This window comes from Spermophilus citellus (assembly GCF_964194105.1).
Source record: "Spermophilus citellus genome assembly, chromosome: 10".
Lineage (NCBI taxonomy): Eukaryota > Metazoa > Chordata > Mammalia > Rodentia > Sciuridae > Spermophilus > Spermophilus citellus.
In genome coordinates this window covers 26,022,686-26,049,403 of record NC_138197.1, presented here as the reverse complement: position 1 = coordinate 26,049,403, position 26,718 = coordinate 26,022,686, and the positions used below count along the sequence as shown (strand labels likewise).

General features: G+C 33.6%; 1 protein-coding gene across 1 annotated transcript in view; it reads right to left on the bottom strand.

Moving 5' to 3' along the window:
- ERC1 (ELKS/RAB6-interacting/CAST family member 1) overlaps positions 1-26,718 on the bottom strand; it is a gene marked incomplete at its 3' end in the record, with an annotated part of 440,133 nt that overhangs the window by 286,239 nt on the left and 127,176 nt on the right. The window contains exon 8 of the mRNA XM_081310767.1: positions 6,992-7,159. Coding sequence (XP_081166893.1) covers positions 6,992-7,159 — 168 coding nt within the window. The remainder of the gene's footprint in view (positions 1-6,991; positions 7,160-26,718) is intronic.

The following is a 26,718-nucleotide window of genomic DNA, read 5'->3' as shown; positions in this document are numbered from 1 at the left end:
CCCAGTTGTTTTATTTAATTGTATAACACATATATGCTTGCATATGCATAAAAACTTTACAAAGGGATGCAAAAAGAACATAACAATAGTTAATATAGCTAAGAAATTGCATTGAGAGGGTCAAAGTATGGAAAATAGGATTTGAATTTCACTTCATATGTTCTAATACTTCTTTAATTTTTTTTCCTTGATCATATCTGACTTTCAGAACTTAAAAATGAATTAATTTTTAAAACCACACTGCCATTTCTCAGTGCTTTTAAAGAAATATTTATCTAGGGACTGGGGCTGTGGCTCAGTGGCAGAGCGCTTGCCTTGCACATGTAAGGCACTGGGTTCGATCCTCAGCACCACATAAAAATATAAAAAATAAATAAAAATATAAAAAAAGTTTATAGAAATGAAATACTTATCTAGACTTTAAAAGAGTTAAATATATTTATATTCCAAATATAACAGTTGTTCTACATTATATATAAACACCAGACAAAAATGTTTCAAAGGCAAAACTTACACAATAATTGTACAATTCCATCTCCCAAAGGATATTTCAGAATTATTTTTTCTAATAAAAAATAACTGCTGGCATGCTAGCAATCAGTAGCAAAGTTATAGCAAGAATCCTCAGCAGGAATAACCCCAGGCCTGACAGCAAATCAAAACATTAATGAATTGGCCAAGAAAGAAAAAATCCTCCACCCATATAACAGCTTTTGTAAAGCAGAAGTGTTTCAAAGTCTCAAATTAAAAAGCAATATAGGGAAGCTTCTTACAAGTTAACATAGTCTAATCATGCATTTAGTCCCCATGATCCTAGCTATTTACCCAAATGAGTTAAAATTTTATGTCTGCACACATACCCCCCCAAAAAAAACTGCACATAAATTTTTATAGTAGCTTTATTCAAAACTGCCAAAAATTGGAAGCAACCAAGATGTCTTTCGACAAGTTAAGTGATTAAACTGTGGTTAAACTGTGGTACATACACACAATGAAATATTATTTAGCAATAAAAAGAAATGAGCTATCAAGGCACTAATAGAGATGAAGAAATATTATTAATAAAAGAAATCAGACTGAAGACAATACATACTGTATGACTGCAACTACATGACATTCTGGGACAGGCATTATCTATAGAGATAATAAAAACCTTTTTGTTATCTATAGAGAATAAAAAGGGGAACATAGGGATTTTTTAAGGCAGTCAAACTATTCTACATGATATATCAATGATGGATACTTGACATACATTTTTCAAAACCTAATAACTGTAGAAAACAAAGAGTGAACCCTAAAGTACAGCTTTAATTAACAATAATGTATCAATATTGGTTCATCAATTGTAATAAAGGCAGCATACCAAGGCAAGACATTAATATAGAAGAAACTGTGAACAGAACAGAGTATATGAGAACTTTCTGTACTTTCTGGTCCACATTTATACATGCACATAATTTGATTAATCTCATTCCCCGGTACCTTCCCTTTCCCTTCCCTCTTCCCTTTCCCTGATCCACTTACTATACTTTAGTTATCTCCCTTCTATTGTTATTATTATTATCAGTAGTAGTAGTAGTAGTAGTGCATTATAATTTAAATAACAGGACTCACTTCAGAAGGCAGCATAATTTAGTAGATTCTAAGCCCCAGTACTTACCTGTGCTTTCCCCTCTTCCCTCCCTCAGAGAGGGAATAAAACTAGATGCTTTTCTCTCACCCTGCACAAAAGTCAACTCAAAACAGATCAAACATTAAAACTATGCAATTCCTAAAAGAAAACAACCCAACATATAGGCACAGGCAATGACTTTCTCAATAGTACTCCTAAATCTCAGAAAATAATACCAAGAATTAATAAATGGGATGGCATCAAATTTAAACCTTTCTGCAAAGCAAACAAAACAATTAAGACCTGAAGAAAGAACAAATAAGACTGTGAAGAGAGAACATGCAGAATGGGAGAAAATCTCTGCTAGCTACTCTTCTGACAAGAGGATTAAAGTCTGGAATATATAACTCAAAAAACTTAATACTCAAAACAAACCAATCAATAAATAGGCAAATAAACTAAAAAGATTTCTCAAGAGGAATCAACATCATTAGCAATTAGGGAAATGTAAGTCAAAACTACACTGAGATTTCATCTCACTTTAGTTAGAATAGCAGCCATCAATTTATAAAAATAATAAAAGTTGGGGAAGATATAAAGAAAAAGGAACACTTTTACACTGTTGATGAGACTATAAATTAGGACAACTACTAGGGAAACCAGTACAGAGGTTCCTCAAAGACTAGGAATGAAACCACCATATGACCCAGGTATACCACTACTTGGTATTTATCCTAAAGAATTAAAAACGGCATACTATAGTAATACATGCATATCATCACAGCAAAATTCACAATAGGCAAACTATGGAACCAGCCTAGGTGCCTGTCAATAGATAGATGGATAAAAAAAATGTAGTTCGTATGTATATAATAGAGATTTATTCATCCATAAAGAAGAATGAAGTTATCAGGAAAAATGTTTTGAAACTTGAGAAGATTATGTTAAGCCAAATATAAGCTAAACTCAGAAAGCCAATGGTCATATGCTTTCTCTTATATGTGGAAGAGAGAAAGTAAAAAGGGAGGAGGTATTTAATGAAAATCAAAGAGAAAATTTGAAAAACAGAAGAAAGGGACTAGCAGAAAGAGAAGAGGGGAGCATAAGGAGAAATACTAGGGTAGTTGGCCAAATTATGTTTTTATATCAAGTGCATGTGTGAATAGGTAACAATGAATCTCATTACTTATAATTATAACACACCAATAAAAATATGGGGGAAATCTGTTATTTATTTATTTATTCATTCTTTTACTCGAATTTATTATTTATATTATTTATTCTTTTACTCTTTTACACTGCCATACTTGGATGGTTTTTCAAAATCTACTTTTTGTTTAGAAAAGTTTTGGATTTTCAGAGGTGTTGTAAGAGGTATACAGAAGAGGATATAAACAGTTCTTGTGGGGCTGGGGTTGTAGCTCAATGGTAAAGCACTTGCCTAGCATATTTGAGATACTGGGTTCAATTTTCAGCACCGCAGTACATAAATAAAATAAAGGTCCATCAACAACTAAAAAAATTTTTTTAAAGAGTTATGTATCTGGGGAATAGTTCCCCTACTGACATCACTGAGGTTCAAGAGTTACTATAAATCAATCAATATGACTTTGTATACACCCAAAGATATGAAAAATTGTGCTCTATATGTATAATATGAATCGTAATGCATTCTGCTGTCACATATAACAAATTAGAATAAAAAATAAATTTAAAAAAATGAGTCAATATGAATACATTATTTATAAAAGTCCATACTTTATTCAAATTTCCTTAGTGTTTGCCTGATGTTAGTTTTCAGCTCCAAGATACCACCCCAGATATACCCTCTATTTGGATGTCAGGTCTTCTTGGGCTTTTCTTGACTGTTTCTTAAAGTTTCCTTATTTTGGGAGGACTTCACAATTTGGGGGAATATTAGCCAGGTATTTTGAGTAATGTTTCAGCATTAGGATTTGCTTTTAATTGGACTAGAGTTGTGGGTTTTGAGAAAAGGACCTCAGAAGTGAAGTACCATTTTCATTGCATTATATAGGGGATACCCATTGTGAAATAACTTATCGATGACTCCCTCCTTTTTTTTGGTAATGAGGACTGAACCCAGGGGCACTTTTCCACTGAGCTACATCCCAGTCCTTTTTATTCTGTTATTTTTGAGACTCACTAAAAGTTGATTAGGGCCTCACTAAGCCATTGAAGCTAGCTTCAAACTCAAGATCCTCCTCAGTCTCCCAAATGGCTGGAATTACAGGCAAGCACTACCACATCCAGTTAAAAAAAAAATTTTAACATTATTAGGGATCTTAAGATATTGACTTTTTTCAAGTAAAAAACATGAGATATCGAGACCCTCTCCAAAAAAAGGAGCAAAATGAGCAAGAATTTTTAAACAAGAACAGTTAATAAGTAACTACTCAAATCAGTCTAGATTAACTATTTGTTTAGTCCATTTATGTACAATTGTTTAAAGACAAGAGTTGCAAATAATCTTGAATTTGTTCTTACCTTATCAATTTGGTCTGCTTTTGAAACATTTTAATTCTAATGTTCTTTTCATATCTAGAGAAGGCTATGGGAATCGAGGAGCAGGGCATCCTGCTAGCTTTTTCCAGGTTTAGAAGGAAAATAAGAGCTCAATGTTTTCCTCATATAAGAATGCCCAAAACACATCTGAGTTCCTTGAGTAAGACAAGCCAATGCCCTGTACTATCTGAGAGAACTGTTTCAAACTCTCTCTTTAAGATAACATATACATTTGTAAACATTTCATCCAGTGGTCAAATGCCTTTGCACTGTAAGCTGTAGGAGAATGCACTGTAATTTCCCCAAAGATTCCCCAAACAACTTTTCCCTAAAACAAAATCTTAATTCAGTTCTCGGTGTTGGTGATAATCATGGTACTGGGGTCCCAAAGGAAGCTTTTAAGTGGTTATAAGTAGACAAAAAATAAAGATGGAAAAGAACAATCACAGAAGTGATTATATGAAAAGAAGCATTAGGGCTGGGGTTGTAGCTCAGTGGTAGAGCACTTGCCTAGTATGTGTGAGGTATGTATGGGTTTGATTCTCAGCACTATATATATATATATACACACACACACACACACATACACACACACACATATATATATGTGTATATATATATTCTCTCAGCACTATATATATATATATGTTTATATATATTCTCAGCACTATATATATGTATATTTATAAATATACATATGTATAAATAGTCCATCATCAACTAAAAAAAAATTTTTAAAGCATTAATAATCTAAACCAGTTTTGAAAGGAGCTATATTATCTATTTGGTAACTATACAGAAACAGTGTGTAAATCTACATTTTTTGTTGTTGTTGTTGTAGGTGGACACAATACCTTTATTTTATTTATTTATTTATTTATTTATATGTGGTGCTGAGATCAAACCCAGGGCCTCACACATACTAGGTAAGCACTCCACCGCTGAGCCACAACACCAGCCCCAACTTCATAAATATAAAAATGTCTGATTACACAGGCATGCACATACACACAAAGAGTCAAAAGCCAAACCCAAAAAAATATTTGGAATTAACAACAGACTAAAGGAGTTAGTTATTAAATTGAAAAAGAAATTCTATAAACCAATAAAAAGTAAGCTAGTATATGAACAGATATTTGACAGAAAAGAAAATGCAAAGGAACATAAACATATAAAAATACATTCAACTTTAATTATAATGAAAAAAAAGGCAACTACACTGACAGACTGTTTTCTCATCTATCAGACTGGCACTGAGTTTGATAACACATTCTATGGACAAGTATATGGTGAAATGGCACTTCCATACACTGACGGTGGGGAAAATATTGGTACAATCTCTCTAAAGCTACATGAGGAATTCCTCAAAATTATAAGCACATGCCCTTTCATCCAGCAGTTCTACTTCAAGTAGTTGACCCTAGAAACATACTTCATATATGTTATAAATTAAACATACACAACCCTTTTATTATAGCATTAATTTATATAGTAGAAGAAATTGGAGAAAACTATATATGCTTGAGCAGAAACCTTGCTAAATCAATTGTAATACATCCATACGATATCATCAGTACCAATAAGGAAGCACTTGGAAGGAGGTCCAGAATGTATTAACACACACACACGCACACACACAAAAGAACAAGCAGTTAAGATCAGTAAGATGTGTAGTAAGACCAAGACACACACACATACACAAACACACACACACACACATATTTTTGCTTGTATATGGATTATGCATGTATTTGGAAGAATATAAGAAAAGAGGTCAACTGAATAAAGAATATATGTGTGTTTTTATATGTGTAGACTATTTCTCAAAGAATACATAAGAAACTGGTAAGAAGAAGTAAGCAGCATGGGAGGAAATAGTGAGGATATAAATATCTCTAAAATTTTAAAACAATAAATTAGTATCCATTAACAAGATAAAATCAACTGATATTTATAGTGACCAAATTTTTACAATTACTTACTAAAAGTAAATGGAAGCCAAAACAATATAAACTGCAAATATAGAACATAAGCTTCTATATGAAAGAAAAGTTGAACTTGAAATTTAGCAAGGAAAGTTTTGGCTACTGTTAGAGATTAAAAATAAACTGAGACAATGTCGAATATTTCTAATCTATCACTTCGACAGCGATGAATAAATAATAGCATGTCTTGTAACTGTTTTCAAACAGCGGCCTTTATTAAGTTAAGAAAAGGGGGCAAGTGTTAGTTTTCATATTTATTCCAGAGTTTGAATCCTTCCAATAATATGATAAAAGAGGGAAAAAATTCTATCTTTCCTTGAAATAGGTACATTATATGTTAATTGTAGCAGCATGTTTTTCTATTCAAAACTGTCATCTTATTAATCATGCAAATGGTCCATGTGCTGTTCAGATTCACTATAGTTCCAATCAAAGAAAGAAGAGGTAGAAGAAATGTCTGGTCAAACAGTAAGGCAACTCACAAACACTTTTTAGAGAGAACATGATAATACTACTGAAACAAAAGAGAATACTACTGCAAGATATTAATAGTGTTTACTCATAAAAATTAAAAACAATATGCAGAGCTGTTTTAGCACTCTACCTATTGTAACAACAGTTCCAACTACTTGTATATGGATTATGCATGTATTTGGAAGAATATAAGAATATATGAATATATGTTTTTCAAACTTTTATGCAAAAACATATAATCTGTATAATCTACAACTATGTTTTTCAAACTTTTATGCAAAAACATAATCAGAGAAATGAGAAAAAAACCTCTGACAACATGTAAGTATAATTTAGTGGTAGGAATGAGGAGGTATGTCAGAAGTAGACTTCTGAACTCTGAATGCCTGCACCTTACCTTCTTCTGAAGAACATTAACCTTCCGCTCCTTCACATCCAGCATGTCCTTGAGGTCATGTATCTCTCCAGCTTGTGTCCCTTTCTCTTCAGCCATGTCCTGAATTTGTTTTGTCTTTTTATTCAGCATGGTTTCCTTTTCTTCCAAACGCAATCGGAGAGCATCCACCTAAGAATACACAATTTTTATAAGTTATTAACCGAAAAGAATATAACTTTTTGAATAGATATATTATAGATTATAAAAAGATTAAGTTTTATTATTTCTGTATAATCTACAACTATGTTTTTCAAACTTTACATACATCAGAGTCACCTCACTGATTAAAACAGATTGCCAGGTACACCCACCAAGGTTTCAGGGTAGAAGATGGAAATTAGCACATAGACAAGTTTCTAAGTGCTATTACATTTCCTTAGGAAATCTAAAATTAGAAAGGAAACCAAAAGAATCACCAGATAACAAAATCTACCCAAAAGTTATGATGCTTTTAGGATAGCATCATGTGTGCTTATACATCTACATAAAGCAAAAACAAAGGTCTGTTTTTCAGACACCAAGATTAACTAAGGTAAAGTCTGACACTGAGTTACCTCTATCCTTAAAGTTTAATAGCTGCCATTAGATATAACTTATTTATTGAGAAATCTAGTGATAATAATATTTATTTTAAAATCCATTTAAAGCAAATTTCATTAAGCTTTTAATATCCCATATATATTCACACACCAATTTTTTTGTTTGTTTTTTGTTTTTCCATCAAGGATTAAAACTTCAACAGGTATTTAATTGCAGAAAAACAGGAAAGTAGACTTCTTTCAGCTAAGAGAGTGCTATTTGGAGAAAATATGAGTCATATTTACAAGCCATTTTTAACCTCCTAATAGCTATATTAAAAAGGTTAAAAAGATAAAATTTTAATAACATTTTATCTAATATTTCTACAACACTGTCATTTCAAAATGAATCTGTATTAAAAACTATTCATGAGGGATCTTACATTCTTTTCTTATATTAAGTCTTCAAAGTCCAATGTGTATTTAACCTTTACATTACACATCACTAATCACTGCAAATCTTAAAGAGCAAGTTTGCTTCTGTAAAACATCTCTCATCTTTAACTTGCCCAATATTACTTTTACCATGCTATACTTAGTTACTGCGTGTGTAATAACCCATAAAGAAAAAGCAAGTAATGAGTAATTATTCTTATTTAGAATATACTGAAGCTCTCAGGAAAGATCTAATATTGTATTTAAACTACAAGGCATCTGAGATATAATACTGAGATATAGCATGATGGAACTGTTCAGAAGTGTTATGAAAAATTTCTAGGTGACTAGTCTCAAGTACTTACAGATTATGTTGGACTATCCTAGAAAGAAAAAACATGCAGATAAACCACACTACATTATAAATGTAGTTGCTAAACTACATTATACAAGAATTTCTATGCCACTAGTCTCACCAAGCCAGAAGTTGGGGAGGATCTTTTTAGTTCTCATTTATAACTTTGCATCAAAGGTTTTACCTTGGGCATTCAATAAATACTCTTTCAGCTTTAATTTACCTCTACTTTACTTTAATAAAAGACATATAGTTAACCTTATTATAGTATGGAAAGACACCACTAACAATTTTCTAATTTTGATAATCTTTTTTCTGACTCACAAACACATGCATATGGTCATATGTATGCTTTTCCACCATATACACAACAGATTAAAAATCTTCAGAGTTCTATCCTTGGGCACTGTATTTTCTTCCTTTTCGTTTTTCTTGCAGACAATTCTACACTCTACTATGGCACTTTAAAAAACTGGGACTTAAAAGCCAGAAAGAACAATGGCACACATCTATAATCCCAGAGACTCAGGAGATTGAGACAGTAAGATCGCAGATTCATGGCCAGCTTGAGACCTAAGCAGCTTAGCAAGATCCTGTCTCAAAGTAAAAATAAAAATTTAAGAAAAGGGTTCTGGATGTTGCTCAGGGGTAAAGTACTCCTGGGTTAAATCCCTGAAGGAAGAGGGATAGCAAACAAGCTGGGACATAGATCTAAGAGAAGGTAGCAAGCCCAAGATCTCAAAGCTACCAATAAGTATTTATAGCAGGGATTGTGGTCAACTGGGCTATCTCTAGATCCTCCACTCTCAACTAATTCTATAATATACCCACTGCCAGGTAATTTAGAGCATAGTATTCCAGGCACTCCATGATGCAGGGGTCCCATCTGACCAGCACTGCCTTATCTTTGTACTACACCTCCTCACTCCATTTGTAGCAATTCCTTGCTCTAGCGCCATACCTGTTCTCTGAATACATGCCATGCTTCTTATTTTACTTGTCATTCTTCACATTTTGTACTCTCTCACAGTTCTAGAGGATAGAAATCTGACATCAAGGTTTCAGCAGGGCCATAATCTTAAGCCTGCCACCTTCTCTTATCTAAGTCTCATTTTTCTTAGGCCATCTGAGAGCTCTAAGGATAACTCTTTGTCTCTTCCTATCTTCTGCTGGCTCCTAGCAATCCTGGACCTGTAAATCCATCTGCAAAGACCCTAGCCAAATATGGGCACACTCAGATTTGTGTAGACATGAATCAATGGAGGTACTATTATCCTATTATCCACTATCCCTATTACTACAAAACGCTCTAAAATGCTAAACTTACTTTTAAATTAATAGTTGAGAACATATACAAACTGACACACAGACACAAAATCATTAAATGCTGAAAATTAGACCAGAAATCCAAAATGGTTTGCTTACAAAGAAGTTATGCCTGCCATCCTGCTTATTCCTTTACTTATTGCTGTGTCCTAAAGGACATGGTTTTGAAGAAGCCTCAGAGGACAGAAAACAAGACAGGGCAACACAAAGAAAGGCTAGAACAAAAAAAAAAACAAAATTGCAAGCCTTCACTGGGCAACTGCCCTGCTTTTGGATGATCCTCAAGCATCTTGGTACTCTCAACACTCACTCTAAATACCCCCCTTTGGTTTCAAGACTCCTTGATACTCTTAGAAATTATTGAAGCTGGGCACAATAGTACATGCCTATAATCCCAGTGAATCAGGAGGCTGAGTCAGGAGTATGGCAAGTTGGAGGCCAGCCTCAGCAACTTAGTGAGACTATATCTCGAAATTTAAAAGTTCAATGGTAAAGTATCCCTGGGGTCAATTTCCAGTCCAAAAAAAAAAATATATATTGAAGACCCAAAGATATTTTGTTTATATAAGTAATTATTTTTTTAATATTTATTTTTTAGTTGTAGTTAGACACAATATGTTTATAGTATTTATATGTGGTGCTGAGGATCGAACCCACGGCCTCACACATGCTAGGCGAGCGCTCTATCCCTGAGCCACAACCCCAGCCCCTCTGAGTTATACTTATCAATATTTTTAAATTATTTATTAATTTAAAATGAGTCCATTATGTAAGTTAAAATAACACATTATTATGGGGGGCCACTATATTCACAAAAATACGGTTAAAAAAAGCATGACTGTTTTCAATTTTTGCAAATGTATTTAGTGTTTGGGGAAGGGGTGGTACCTAAGACTAAATGTAGTTTTTATATCATCTAACAAAATTTAAACAGACCCAAAAGAACTAAACTATTTCAAAGTAATTTATTCACATCACATAATAAAGTTCAATATTATTTATAAGAATACATGAATGCCCAGCACCCAATGATGTAAAACTCATAATGCCTAGCACCCAATCCACAATTACCTGATTTGCAAACACACTGGAATATACAACTCATAATGAGAAGAAAAGTCATTCAGTGAAAATTGATCCAGAAATAACATAGAGGATAGTTTGATGTTACTAACTTGGAATCTAAAAAAGCTGAACTCACAGAAACAAAGAGTCAAATGGTGGTCACCAAGAGAAAAAGATGGGAGTAGGGAGAGGAAATAGGGAGATACTAATCATAGGGTACAAATTTCAGTCATAAGGATGAAAATTTTCTAGGGATCTAATGCACACCACGATGATTACAGTCAATAATACTGTATTACATATTTGAAATTTATTTAAATATTATCACAAGGGAAAAAAGCTTGCTATGTGAGATGACAGATGTGTTAACTAACTTGATTGTAGTAATTATTTTACAATATATACATTGATTAAAGCATCATACTTTATGCCTTAACTATATAAAGTTGTATTTGTGGAATATGTCTCAAGAAAGATGGGAGAGAGAAATTAGTAGGACTTACAATTCAATGTTAGACATAAAAATATTTTAAAAACCCAAATCAACTAAAGATGAAAACGTCAATGTTTGAGGTGAAAAATATACTGGGTGAGATTAATGACAGATATAAGACATTACAGAAGAAAATTTTAATAATTTTTCTTTTTTTAATTAAAATGTTTTTATTTTACTTCTTTTTATTTATTTATTATTTATATGACAAGGAATGCCTTACAATTCTTATTACACATACAGTGCACAATTTTTCATATCTCTGGGTGTATTCACACCAATTCATGTCTTCATACCTGTACTTTGGATAATAAAGATCATCACATTCCGCCATCATTTCTAACCCCATGTCCCCTCCCTTCTCCTCCAACTCCTCTGCCCTATCTAGAGTTTTTTCTATTCTTCCCATGCTCCCTTTCCCTATCCCACTACGAATCAGCCTCCTTATATCAAAGAAAACAATCGGCATTTGTTTTTTGGGATTGGCTAACTTCACTTAGCAATATCTTCTCTAACTCCATCCATTCAGCTGCAAATGCCATGATTTTATTCTCTTTTAATGATGAGTAATATTCCATTGTGTACATATGCCACTTTTTTTTTATCCATTCATCTATTGAAGGGCATATAGGTTGGTTCCACAGTTTAGCTATTGTGAATTGTGCTGCTGTAAACATTGATGTGGCTGTGTCCCTGTAGTATGTTGTTTTTAAGTCCTTTGGGTATAGACTGAGGAGAGAGATAGCTGGGTCAAATGGTGGTTCCATTCCCAGATTTCCAAGGAATCTCCATACTGATTTCCATATTGACTACACCAATCTGCAGTCCCACCAGCAGTGTATGAGTGTACCTTTTTTCCCCACATCCTCACCAACACTTATTGTTGTCTGTATGCATAATAGCTATCATTCTGACTGAAGTGAGATGAAATCTTAGAGTGGTTTCTTCTTAGCAAAAGAAATAATCTGTGAGGTGAACAAAGAGCCTACATCTTGGGAACAAATCTTCACCCCTCACACGTCAGATAAAGCACTAAACTGGGTATATAAAGGGTATACAAAAAAACTCAAAAAGCTAAACACAAAAAAAAAAGCAAATAACCTAATCAATAAATGGGCCATGAAGAGACACATCTCAAAAGATGATGCACAATCAATCAATACATGAAAAAATGTTCATCATCACTAGCAATTAGAGAAATGCAAATTAATAATTTTTCTTTACTTCTCCACAAAAAAAAGTAAAGAAAGAACAAGGTAGACTAACCTTGCAAAATAGCAACACTTATTATAAAGCTATTTAAAATAATAAAGAAATTAGGAATGAGAATAAACAAATCATTGCAACAGAGTCCAAAATGTAACTCACACCTAAAGCAAAAATGTTGAACCAAGTATGTTCAATAGCACTTATTTTCTAATATGCCATAAGACATAAGACCACAGGTGGGGAAAAAATTTATAAATCATAAATTTCATTTTAAAAAAATTTTATCCATAATATATGAAAAGATCTCAAAACTAAAGAATATAAACTTTCTTTTTAATTGAGAAAAATATTAACAGGCACTTCCCTATAGAAGATAAAATGGAAAGTGAGCACTTGAGATACTACCAAACATTATTAAAATGGCCAAAATGTAGGCTGGGTGCAGGAGGTTCAGAGCCAGCCTCAGCAACTTAATGAGGCCCTGAGTAATTTAGGGAGACTCTATCTTAAAATAAAAAATTAAAAGTGCTGGGGATGTGACTCAGCACTTAAGTGTCCCTGGGTTCAATCCCCATTACCAAGAAAAAAGAAAAAAAAGGTCAAAATGTAGAAGATTTACCTTAACATCAACTGATAAATATGTAGAAAATCTGTACACTGGCAACAGAAATGCAAAATAGAACAATTACTTTGTAAAACAGTTTGGAAGTTCCTTAAAAAGTTAAACATCCATATATGTACCATATGATCCAATCATTTTACTCCTACAGAGTAAATAAAAGCATATGTTCACATAAAGACTTTTACATAAATGTTTATAAGAGCTTAATTTGGCAATAGCGAAAAATTGGAAAGAACTCAAATGTCCACCAACAGGTGAACAGATGAGCACATTCTCATATTCATACAACTGAACACAACTCAGAAATAAAAGGAATGCATTGTTCACATCCTGTATAACATGGATAAATCTCAAAATGAAGTACAGACATACTCCATAACATGGATTACTCAGAAAATAATCGAGACGGGAAAAAGCCAAACAAAAAGCCTACATGCTATATGCATTAATATGTATGTAAACTTCTGAAAAATGTAAACTACTTACAGTAGTGAAAATCAAAGGTTGCCTAAAATTTTCAGGTGGGGAGATAATGAGTAAATGGAGAAAGATATGAGTAAGTCAGTAGGAAGGGATTACAAGCGGTATAAGAAAATCTGGGGGAGTAATGTAGAATATTCATTACCTTGACTATAGGTTGGTTCCACAGAACATATGTCAAAATTTACCAAAATTGTTCTTAGACTTCCCAATCTCCATTACTGTGAGAAAATAAATTGTTGTTCTTTATAAATAACCCAATCTATGGTATTTGTTATAGTAGCACATAGAGATGAAAACAGATACCAAGACAGAGGGGGACAGTATAATCAGAAGGAAAAAAAAACCAGAATATTCAACAAATCATTTCGAGATAACTGGTTACCCATACTGGTGAAAGGGAAAAGATTCTTAATTTATACAATACACAAAAATGAATTCTAGGCAAATTAAAGACCTACACATGAGATGAAAATCTTTACAACTCTTAGAAAGAAATAGAGGAAAATAGTTTTAAGTCACTGAGATGTAGGAGGGTTTTGTTTTTAAATGCAAAAGACAAATCATAAAGAAAAATACTAAATATTAAATTTAACTGTTAAAGTTTAAAACATCTGCACCTTATAATAACATTTAAAGTATTTAATATTTTATCTGTATTTTATATGCCTATTGTATTTCTTAGTAAGAATACAGTAAGGTAATCAGAGGCTTATTTATATTTGCTTTAAAAATGTGGAGTATTTTGTGAACTGGTCAAAGTTAAATATGACTCAATTTCCAACTTTGATTTTCAAAGTTATAATCATTTACAGTCACTCCAAAAAATTTAAAACTTAGGTATAAATCTAACAAAACATGTGCAGGATCTATAATGCTAAAAACCACAAAATGCTACTAGAAGAAATCAAAGGGATCTAAGTAAGTCCTTCCCTTGAATACTACATGAAATGTAAAGTTAAAGTTAATAATACACATCAAGCCAGTCATCCAACTTAATATTTTTCTCATGGACAAGAAATAAGAAAGTTGATTTACTTGTGATCTAAAAATGTAGTATACTGACAAACAGCAGAATTACAATAAATCAAGACTAGTGAATCCAAAAGATGTTACACTAAAAATTTCCTGTTTTGGTGGCTGAATTCAGACACACAAGCACAAGGATTAAAATTCAATGAAAAAGAAAGATGAATGACATGATGACCACTGAGTCCTGTAATGGTCCCTTTCTGAGACACAAGATGTCAAAGTAAGTTTCCTTCTGCTTTTCTGTCATCTACCTATTAAAAATCAGGAACTCTTCCCTATGCAAAGACAAATAGTCCAAAAAATAAATATTTGAACAGACACAATACTGCACTCCAAAGTAAAGGAAGCTACTACTGAGCAAAGACCTGTACAAAATATGAAATTCAACAATGAAGCTGCTTTATATATGCACAGAACTCACTGACCCTTATCCACCTGGCATTCGGACAAAGTTCAAGCCAGCCTGCATGGTTACTAATCCTATTTGACAGTATCAGATTTGGTTCCTCTTAACCACATCCATTATAGGGCATCAGTCACTGTGAGTAAAGAGGGTGCTTACTCAATCTGCTGACCCTTCTACACAGTTAAAAAGGTCAAAGACTTAGAAAAGTACATGTCATAAATTTTTAAAATAAATCACATACTTAATCATTTGCATCTAATGTCTATTTTTTCACTTACATATCATATACTATATATTCCTCCTCTAAAATGTCTAACCAATAACCACAAGCAAAATATAAATCAACTCATCTAAAAAATAATTATATTTTACTCAATATCTCCTAATATGCTATAACCTTCTTACTATAAAGGCAAAAATCCCAGACATTTAAATCTTAGAGAAGTCTTAACTGCCTAATTTACTTATCTCCCTGTTCTTCCAAGTATTAATTTCACAAAACTAAAAGGCTTTCCATCTTTAGATGAGGGATCATAACATAACAGGAAAATATCCCTCATCGCTTCTAAACATTTCTCATTTCAATATTACCAATAGGACAATTACCATAGGACAGTATTTGTGAGACCCTATAATGAATGCTGTTTCTCTATTAAAAGTATCTAGATAGTAAAGCTTTTACTGACTCAGTTAAATGGCCTGAAAATGTACCAGAGTTAAATAGTCATAAATATATTCACGCCATTTTGAGGGAATGTCAAGTATGAGACCCACTGGAATTGGTGACTGAAAATGTCCAAGAATGAGAACTCTTATGATAAATGAACGTAAACCTATAGTGTGAGAGTGCTGGAAATGCAGGATTTAATACAAAAAATAGTTCATATCATAAATATTAGACACATAAATTGCCCAAGTCCATGCCTCAATTACTAAATAATCATTTCTTTACTAAGTATTCGATTCAAATCACCTCTATACACTTTTTCTTGTTCTGCTTTTTCATGCAATGCAGAATTTAAATGTGCTGGTCTAGAAATTTGAGATAAAAACAACCACAAAAACCACTTTGCTACTACCAGATTAATTGCTCTGAATTCTACACTGATCTTTTGGTTTGGAGTGAACTAAATTTGTAGTGTAATTTTGCATGAGGTCCATATTTTGTAAACCACACACACACACACACACACAAAAAAAAAAAACACATTCAGGAAAACCCCTCAAAGATTAGCAGGACACACAGTCATCACCCTAACACCACTCCTGGCAGGAGCAATAAGACCTTGTTTATTCACATCAACTGAGCTGGAAGAACACCATCCACAGTTTGCCAAGCATCAAGGCCAGTGGTAAATGGGTTATGCCAATTTCAATAAAAAAGAGGTTTTTCTCTACAAGGTTTTCTCCACCAATAGAAATCAACAGAAAAAATGTCTACCCAGCTATTTTGGCATCTCACCTCTGATCCTAAAACTATTAATTACCTTAACCTTGCTTTATTTTACATCAGTAAATAGATCTACCTAAATGCACAGTAGTAGCAGTAATTTATTAAAAATGAAAAAATAGCTTGTTTCCTATAATTCTTCTGTTGGCTTTGCCAACATGACCTTTCCATCTCTGTGAATGAACCTTTTCATGTTCTTCATTCACTATGCTGTCATTTCCTCTTTTTACATATTATTGTATACAACTTCCTCTGGAGAAACTAACTCAATCCTAGGTTTTAACCACCTTTTCCATAATGGCAGTTTCCAAATGTTTATTCCTATCTCCAACACCCCAAACAGTTCTAAAATTCTGAGATTCTAATGATATTTTCTATTTAAGCTAATTTTTCCTTTGATAATTAAGTTGAGAATATTTAAGTTAGATTTTTTATCTTTTAGGACCTTGTGTTAGCGTTTTGCTGTGAAAAAATACATGAGAAAAATAAAGGAAGAAAGATTTACTTTGGATGACAGTTTCAGAGATTTCAGTCCTTGGTCAGCTGGTTGTTGCACTGAGAGGGATCTATGGGGAGGCAGAGCCTGATGGCAGAGAGAGCATGTAAAGCAGGGCTGCTCACCTCATAATGCCAAAAAACAGAAAAAGAGGAAGGAAGAAGCCTGTGACAAGGTCCTAAGTGTGTGCCACCAAGGACCCACTCCCTTCAACTAGGTCCATCTCCTACGTTTTCTACCATCTCCCAATAGTCTATGACAACATCAATGAACTAATACATCCATGAGGTTACAGTCCTCATGATCCCATCACTTCTCCCCAAAAGACCTATCTCTGAACACTACTGCATTGGGGCCACATGAGCCTTTGGAGGATATTCCAGATTCAAACTATAACAGACTTTTTTTTTTAAAGGACATTAAAGGTGGTCAAACATTAATGTATATTAAATCTGAGTGATGTTAAAATATTTCATGCATTTTTCCTGTATCCTACAGTATTTCATCAATTTTTTAAATAGTAACATTATGTTATTTAAACTCCTAATATTAAGGCTACATATGTAATTCAGGTAAGGTGCCTACTTAGCATGACATGTCCTAGGTTTGATCCCCAATAAAACAACACACACACACACACACACACACACACACACACACACACACACACACCTCCTAACTTTAAAGTTAAGGAAATCTAGGCTCAAACTAAGTCATTTGCCCAAGACAACTAAGTATAATTTCCTACCACTATATTTCTCATTGTTATCACCTAGAAAGGGAGCAAAATGAAGGGCACTGAGCCACGGAATTGACATCATAAAGAGTATACAAGTAAACCTTTTAAAAAGGCTATTTCTACAAACTACATCAAACTCTATTTGAATGAAGCCTCATACATGACAAAAATATGACTGGCTCAGAGAAACATCAAAAAAAGCAACTGTATGAGTCCATCTTCTACTCCTGATAACACAATACTACAGACTGGGTACATTACAAGTTGAAAAGAGGTTTGTCTGGGCTCAGGGTTCTGGTCCAGTGTTGCAGAGCTGCATCTGATTAGCCTTTTTGGTGTCAGAATCCCAAGGTGGCAGAGGCATCACATGGTGAGCTCATGTGTATATGTCCTCTGGTTTTTCTCCCTCTTATAAGCCACTAGGATTCAATCACAGGGGTTCCATGCTGATGATCTGATCGAACTCTAATCACCTCAGATTAAGTTTCTATCTTCCTAATATTTTACAATGGGGATTAAACTCCAAAATGCCTTTCAAGAGGAAGAAACTATATTCAAATCATAGCAGCAAGGGTAGAGATGCACCATTCCACAGTATACTGCTTGTTTACACTTTATTTAAAAAAAAAAGCAGGCTATAATTTTTCAATTTATAATCTAAAAGAGTAATGTCAATGTCTTTTCCACTTACTTTTCCTTGAAATTCCTTATCAAAAAAGTGATGACTATATAAAGCATACAGCATTAATAATAAAATTGTGGGGTTATTTTGTTTTGTTTTGTTTTGTTTTTGAACAAACAGGGGGTTGAACTCAGAGGCACTCAACCACTGAGCCACATCCCCAGCCCTATTTTGTATTTTATTTAGAGACAGGATCTCTCTGAATTGCTTAGGGTCTCACTGAGTTGCTTAGCGCCTCACTGATGTTCAGGCTTGCTTTGAACTCAAGATCCTTCTGTCTCAGGCTCTAAAGCTGTTGGGATTACAGGCATGCACCTCCACACCTGGCCAAAAATGTTATCTTTGCTTCTTCAAACCTGATAGGCAGAGTGGCCAGCCAGTCTGGTTCTTCTACCTTGATCCCTCTAAGCAAACATGTATGTAACACTTCTTCATTCTGGTATCAGACTAAGATCACTAAGCCTTACAGGTCTATGTAAAAGCCCTGAGAATACTAGCATTGACAGGACCGTTAAAAGACCCAGTTCAATCTCTCACCCAAAGCCTGAAGTACCTGTACAAGACATCTCTAATACTTGAACACTAGCAGTAATGATCAGATGTACACTTTGTGAGGCTGCCGACATCCTACTTTATAACAGGTATAATACAAAATAATATCTTATCTTGAAGTAGAAAATAAAATGTTTTTCTATAGTTTTACCCATTAGTCCAAGTTCAACCCATTAGGACTCTCTCTTCTCCTTAACAGCCATTCAAATAACATGAGACTATCATTTTATCCCAAGAGTATTTCTGTTGCAAGCTACCATCTAACTGTTCCTTAATATGCCATGGTTTTGAACTCTGCATTGAAGCATGATTAAATATGTCAATGTCTATCATTGTACCCAGAACTCAGTATTTTATGTGTGATCTGATCACTTCCTTCTTATTCCAGACACTTTTAAAACAACATAAGATTTCAATAAGTTTTTTTTTTTGTTTTTTGGAGGGAAAGAGGGAGCAGTGGCAACCACCATACAGACTTTCAGGGGTTATTTAAGTAGAATGTCCTGTGTGCACACATGCATACATTTTGCAAGGGAGGAATGGTACATAAATATTTTTACATTCAGCTATTAAATTAACCCTACTAGATTTAGTCAATAATTCAGCTCTATAGATCTTTCAGAATGCTGAAATTCTCATCTAACATGCATGTTACCATCTCATTTTTTCCTACCCAATTCATTAATTAAGATATTAAATAAGAAAGAGTCACATTTAGAGAGGTATAAATTCTATCAGGAATTTACATGTAGGGTAACATATCATTAAATACAATTTCTGGAAAAGTCATTTTACACATAAGTGAGATAGGTTTGTTTTGTTTTGTATTTATTTGATTGTTTGGTACTGGGTACTGAACCCAGGAATACTCTAACACTGAGCTACATACCCAATCTTTTCTCTTTTATTCTGAGACAGGCTGGCCTCAAATTTGGAATCCTCATGTCTCAGCCTTTCAAGTACTGGTACAGGCATATACCACTGTACCCGGCTTCATTTTTCAAATGTGAAGAAACCTAATTATAAGCTAATCCATCCATACACTTCCCTGACAGTGCCTCCAACACGTACAGATTTACTATATCTTCCATATTCTTCTGATCTTCCAGTCTAGAAATCCTATCAAAGAAGAACATAAAGTTAGTTTGAGATGATCTAGTTTTAATGTTGGCTCTGAATGATCACTTCTACTTCAAGGACCTCACAAACCTTCCCTCTAATATTCCATTCTAATGTTGGATTTTGGGAAAAGATTAGGCTATGCACAGATGTGGCAATCTTCTCTTCCCTTTTTGAAACTTAAAATGACATCAGCTCAAATCCATTCTCAGAAAACACTCTCATCTTCGTGATTCATCAATGATAATCAATATCAAATCATTAATTTTACTTGCCTCTAGATTTTAACTGTCCTAGCTAAAAGACAATCTTACAGTATTTCTCAAATTGGAGAACTTGTTAGAATGAAGGCCCTGATTCAGGAAATCTGAAGTGAGGATCAAGATTCTGCCTTGCAAGAAGCTCTTAGGTAAGTCTCTGGGCACTCTGAGTAGCAAGGTAATAGATCTCTTTAATGCTTCCTTACAGTTTCTCTTTTCACACATCTTAGGCTTCATTTCATTTCATTTTGCTCCTGTCTAAATTTATATTCTACTCTATCCAGTCCTTCTTCTTGACAGGGTAGCTAGAAACAATCTAGATGTGAAATTTTGCCTGTTCTATCATCTACCAACAGTCAGACACAATAGATAAGCTCTTCCTTTTATGTTCTTTCTCTGAAATCCATCATCTTTTTTGAATACACGTCAATTGATTTGGGGGTTTTGGCCTTAATGGCACTATCTCTGTAATGTCTGTACAAATATGTAGAGTGACATTTGATTTTTTTTCTACTTATTAAATTAATGTTATTTTGTCTATTATTCTTTCTTGTATCTCACTCTTTCCTTCTGGAAACAGTTTTTTTTTTCTTCTTCTTCTTCTTCTTCTTTCCAGTTCTGGGGATTGAGCTCAGGGGCAACCCCCACCTTTTTTTTTTTTTTTTTTAAGACAGGTCACATTAAATTACTTAGGGCCTAGCTAAGTTGCTGAGGCTGGGCTCAAACTGGGATTATAGACATGCACCAACATACTCAGCTTGCTTCTTCCTTCAGTACAGCAGTTCCTCATACAGGGATCCATAGGTACTAAACTGCTCAGTTTGTTAGTCTGGAAAATTGTCTTTATTTTACTTTTCACTGAAGAATGACAGCTATTTGGATCCACAATTCTGAGTTGCCAATGATTTTCCTTAAACTTTGAAGATTCTACTCTACTGTATTCTCACAACTATTATTGCTAATGAACAATCTGATGTTGTCTAACTATCAATCCTTTGTAGGAAATGCTTATCCAGGGTTTCATGATGATACATGTAGTATGCATAAATAGCTTCCTACTCAGGCATAATTTGTTCCTATCTAAATTGAAGAAAGCATTCCTGTATTGTTAAATTTTTTTTCTATTTCTATGTGTGTGTGTGTGTGTGTGTGTATGTGTATATATATATATATATATATAATATATCACATTTTATTTACTTATGTGTGTATGCATATATATATATATATATATATATATGTGTGTGTGTGTGTGTGTGTGTGTGTGTGTATATACTAATAATTTGTCCAAGGTGAACTCAACCTGCCATTCTCCTGCCTTAGCCTCCCTAGTAGGTAGCTGGGATTACAGGTGTATACCACCACATTTAGCTAAATTGAAAAATTACTGACAATTGTCTTTTAAGGTTGCCTCCTGAAAGTCTCAGGTTCAACTCCCTAGCATCACCCAAAAAAAAAAAAAAAAAAAAAAAGAATGAAAACTAAAATTGCCTTCTATTCTCTCCTTCTGAAACTCCCATAGATATAAAATGGCCTTTATTCCCATGGAATTTTCTTTTTAAATGTCTACCTTTTTACCCTTCCCTATTGTTCTCTAGATATTATATCACCAGTTTTAAGTTCCAATTCACTAACTTTCCTGCAGCACTCTCTAATCTCTAATATACTAAACTATTACACTAAGTTTTCAACTTTAGTTACAACATATTTCACATTTAAAATCCTGTTTTGGCCTTTCAAAATATGCTTATGTTATTTATAGTGTTTTGTTCTTTGATCATGTTTTAAATCCTTCCCTCATGTCATGATAATTTAATATTTTCTGATTACTACTATGTTCATATATTAACTCATCATAAAACTATGAGTAGCTCTATAATTATTTTCACAGAAGAAAAAATTGGGACATAAAATGTCTAAACTTTGAATGAAAATAAGAGGCAAAGCCAAAATTTAAAGACACTATATGAAATAGTGAGAGCTTCCTTTGCTACACTGAATCATCTTTTACTCTCAACAATCTTGAAACAACATCCCAACAAGGTATATGTGATCATCCTTTCTGGAGAGTGCTGCCACACTCACTAGTCAACCTTTAATTGTAATAATTTATTTTATAGTCTCATTCTATTATCCAATGTTCATAAGGGTCTAATCATTCTATCTGCTCTTACCTCTGACAGGGTAGATAACACTCCACAGATGATTAAGTAATTTGGAGCTGTAAACTGATTCTAAGCAGGGCTTTACCTGTGAGAATCTGTGTGCACCACGTTCAAAGCACATCCCTCAAGAGCAATTCAAACTCAAACATACATGAAGAGAGATCTTTTTACCCTGAAGTCCAGGAAGAGAAAGTACTATATTCCTCTTATCCTCAATTCATGTAAAAATTACCACTGAGCCATGCAATTCTACTCTAATTTTATTATTATATTTCTATTTTATATTCAGTGCCCTTACTCCTTCAATATGCAGTTATTCTAGAGTGTTTAATGTTCTTGTATCTTATGCATCTTGGAAATACACAAGGTGTTCTTGGACAGGGGGTGCCAGGGATTAAACCCAGAGGTGCTCAGCCACTGAGCCACATTCCCATCCCTATTTTGTATTTTATTTAGAGACAGGGTCTCACTAAGCTGCTTAGGGCCTGGCTAAGTTGTTAAGGCTGGCTTGGAACTAGCAATTCTCCTGCCTCAGCCTCCCAAGCCACTAGGATTACAGGTGTGCACCACTGCTACAAGGTGATTTTTATATATGTGCATTTTCATTTATATTAATGATATATACCTTATCCTGTTTCTTACTTTTAAAATATATCATCAAGGGCTGGGGTTATGGCTCAGTGGTAGAGTGCTTGCCTAGCATGCATTAGGCACTGGGTTGGATCCTCAGCACCACATAAATGTAAAATAAAGATATATATAGATAGATAGATAGATAGATAGATAGATATAAAAAAACATCATCAACAGTCCAAATAAATACATTTTGGGAACATTGTTTTCTGATTTTTACATAGTATTCCATGTTATACATCTATTATATTTTTTATCTAACACCCTAGTGATAAACACTTAGGCTGCTTTCAATTCCCTAATCCCCTAAACCATGCTGTAATGAACATCCTTACAATCATGTATCAGTGGGAAAGTTTCTCTAGAAAACCTATTGTGGAGTAGGATTATTGAGTACAACTATGCTACTTATGTTCTTGTTTCCTGAAATCCTCACAAGCACTGGAAGGTATCTCATTTTCTAATTTTTATCAATTTGAGGAATGGAATGTAGTATTTCATTGTCTTTAAAATCTTCATTTTTGTTTATTCATTAGATTGAAGATGTCATGGTATATTTGTTAACCCTTAGGTTTTGTTCTCTGTTAACTGCCTATTCGAACACATTTCCTTCTCCACCTCCCTATTATTCCTTATTATCTTGGGAAGCACTGAAAATTTTTCTCTCCATCAGCCACCCATTTGTGGACTTTGCCAATGGTGTTCCTTCTTGAACAAAAATTCTTAAATTTGAGGGAATTATTTAAGACATCCTATCCTGGGCAGGGGATGTGGCTCAAGCGGTAGCGCGCTCGCCTGGCATGCGTGCGGCCTGGGTTCGATCCTCAGCACCACATACAAACAAAGATGTTGTGTCTGCTGAAAACTGAAAAATAAATATTGGAATTCTCTCTCTCTCTCTCTCTCTCTCTCTCTCTCTCTTTAAAAAAAAAAAAAAAAAAGACATCCTATCCAAGATAGTCCTATCCAACATTTTCACTTATTAGCTTTGTAGTATTTTCTCTTTCATATTGAGGCATTAATAAATGTAGAATTCACTGTTTTATTTGGCATGAAGTAGATGGCCTACTTTATTCTTCATATGGTATGTCAGTTTTTCAACACTTACTTCACACTAGATAATAATATTCCCTCCATATAAATGTTTCTGATTTCACAATCTCTTCTTTCACTAGTCTACCTGCCCTATCCCATGCCATTACCACTTTGTTCTACAGTGTTGCTTGATATTTTAATAGGAATTGCAAAATACACACACACACACACACACACACACACACATACACACATACACACACTTAGGGAGAACTAATATACTTGCAGTATTATACTATATCTTTTAACATGATATATCTTTCAATTTATGTATTTTTCCTTATATACTGTAGATTCTTGGGCTTCCTTGCTTTTTACTACCTTTTAGAACACCTTGAATATAAAAATGAATACCTATTCCTGTAGGCTTTTTTACTTTATATTCCATAGATTTTCATATTTAGTTCTTTCAGTATCATTTCTAAAATGTATGTATTTCTCTTTTAACCCACAAGTCATTTCACTAATATGTTTCAGATTCCAGACTTATCTGGGTTTTGTGTTACAATTCTTTATAAGTGATTTCTCATTTTGCTGCTTTACAAGAGAACATAGTCTATTTGACTTTTGATTCTTGGGAATTTTGAAGTCTCCTTTGTGTACATCATTGATTTTTATGACTGTCCAATAAGTTCTTGAAAATATTATTTATTCTCTATTTGTTAATGCAAGATTTTATATATACACCTATCAGTCTCAGTTTATCAATGTTTACTGTAATTTTCTAAATTATTGCTTCTCTTTGTTTATTTGACCAAATTCTGAAAGGAGCATGTTCAAATGACCAACTGCAACAACAGATGATTCATTTATTTCTTCTTATTGCTACTTTATATACTTAAACACAATGTTGTTAGATGCATAAATATTCCCAATCATTATATTTTTTATCTATTATTCCTCTAATATAACATTGTTCTGTATATCTTATAACTTACTTGCCTAAAAGTATATTTACTATTAAGGTAAATCAGATTAGTAGCAATATATTTTCCCAACATAAAATTTTTTATTTTTTAAGTTTTTTTCTTGGGCTGGGGATTTCAATCCACAGTAGAGCACATACATTTAGCATGTGCAAGGCCATAGGTTTGATTCCCAGCAGCAACCAAAAGGAAAAAAAAAATACTTTCTTTATATTTTTAGTTTTGCTGCTTCAGTTTACCTATTCAATTTATCTGTTTAATTCTTATTGACAACTAATATTTTACTCTAAGCATAACTCATTTGAATTTACTGCCTCTCCCATTATTCATACTTATTTTAGTCATCTTTTTTTCATAATGTCTACACACCATCATTATTCTTTCTCCCTATCCCACATTCTTTTCTCTACAAATAGAAAACTGAGTTTTATTCTGCTGATTTAAAACTCATATGCTCCAATTAGATTCTTCTGGTATATTAAGAGCCATGCTTTACACTTACATTTTCTTGTCAATTTCCTAAGTTTAACATTATGTACCTCTTCCCACAAACAAGATATTATCCATTACCACTGTGAGCATTGCCAACTCATCATTTGGAGTGGTTATAGGAAGTAAGCCTCCCGGATCAAGGAACCTATAGTCTAATAATCTTTACTTCTGTTCAGATAAAGCTCTTTTTTCTAAAGATACGCTGTACACTCAGATATATAAGGGATGCTGAGAAGAAGGAACACTCAGAAGCTGACCAGTCTACCTACACAAGCAGGCTTAATGTCATGCCTAAGTTACCCCCACAACACCTGTCCCCAACCTCACCCCATAATTCATCCAAGACCAGCAGTTCTCACAGTAGGGCATTTGAGACAAAACATAGTCACCTGAAAAAGATTCCAAACTCTGTTCTAGTCACGGGACCTAGTTCTCTCTTATTCTAAGCAGCTGTTTCGTACAGATACAATCATCAGTCTATTTTATTCACCACTATATTCCCACTGCTTTGAAGAGTCTTCTATTTTTTAGAAGGGTACCTTAAGGATTAACTGAAAAAAACAAATGAAAGTATACACACTCTACCTGGTACACAGAAAGCACTCAATGTTACAAATAATCAAATATACTTTTTAACTATGGAAAGCACTCAATGTTACATATAATCAGACATACTTTTTAATTATGGAAAGACTAAGTGACCTCCAAAAATGCCCTCTGGTGCTAAGAAAGTCAGAACTGTATCTTAAAAGGCAGCATACCATGGCATTGCGTTGGGGCTGCAAACAGACCGAATATGTCAAAGAACAGCATCCTAACAACTTAGCTAGTATCTGGAAATCCTAGAGCTAGAGCAATTATTTACTTTTGCTGGATGGTGATCCTGTGTCCCATGGAAGAAAAAAATATGACTTCTTCCTACTGTCTCTATAATAATGCTCATCTTGAATAAACAGAATTTCAAAACACAATTTCCTGGAGAAGAAAAAATGCTATCATGCTGAGACAGCAAGGTCAATATTATTTTAGTTTATTGATAAAATTAGCTTTGCATATTGAATTTAGTGAGAGGCTTATAGTATGGCATTAAGATTTAGGAATAAAAAGTGGGCATAAATTGGAAAGTTACTGAGAATAT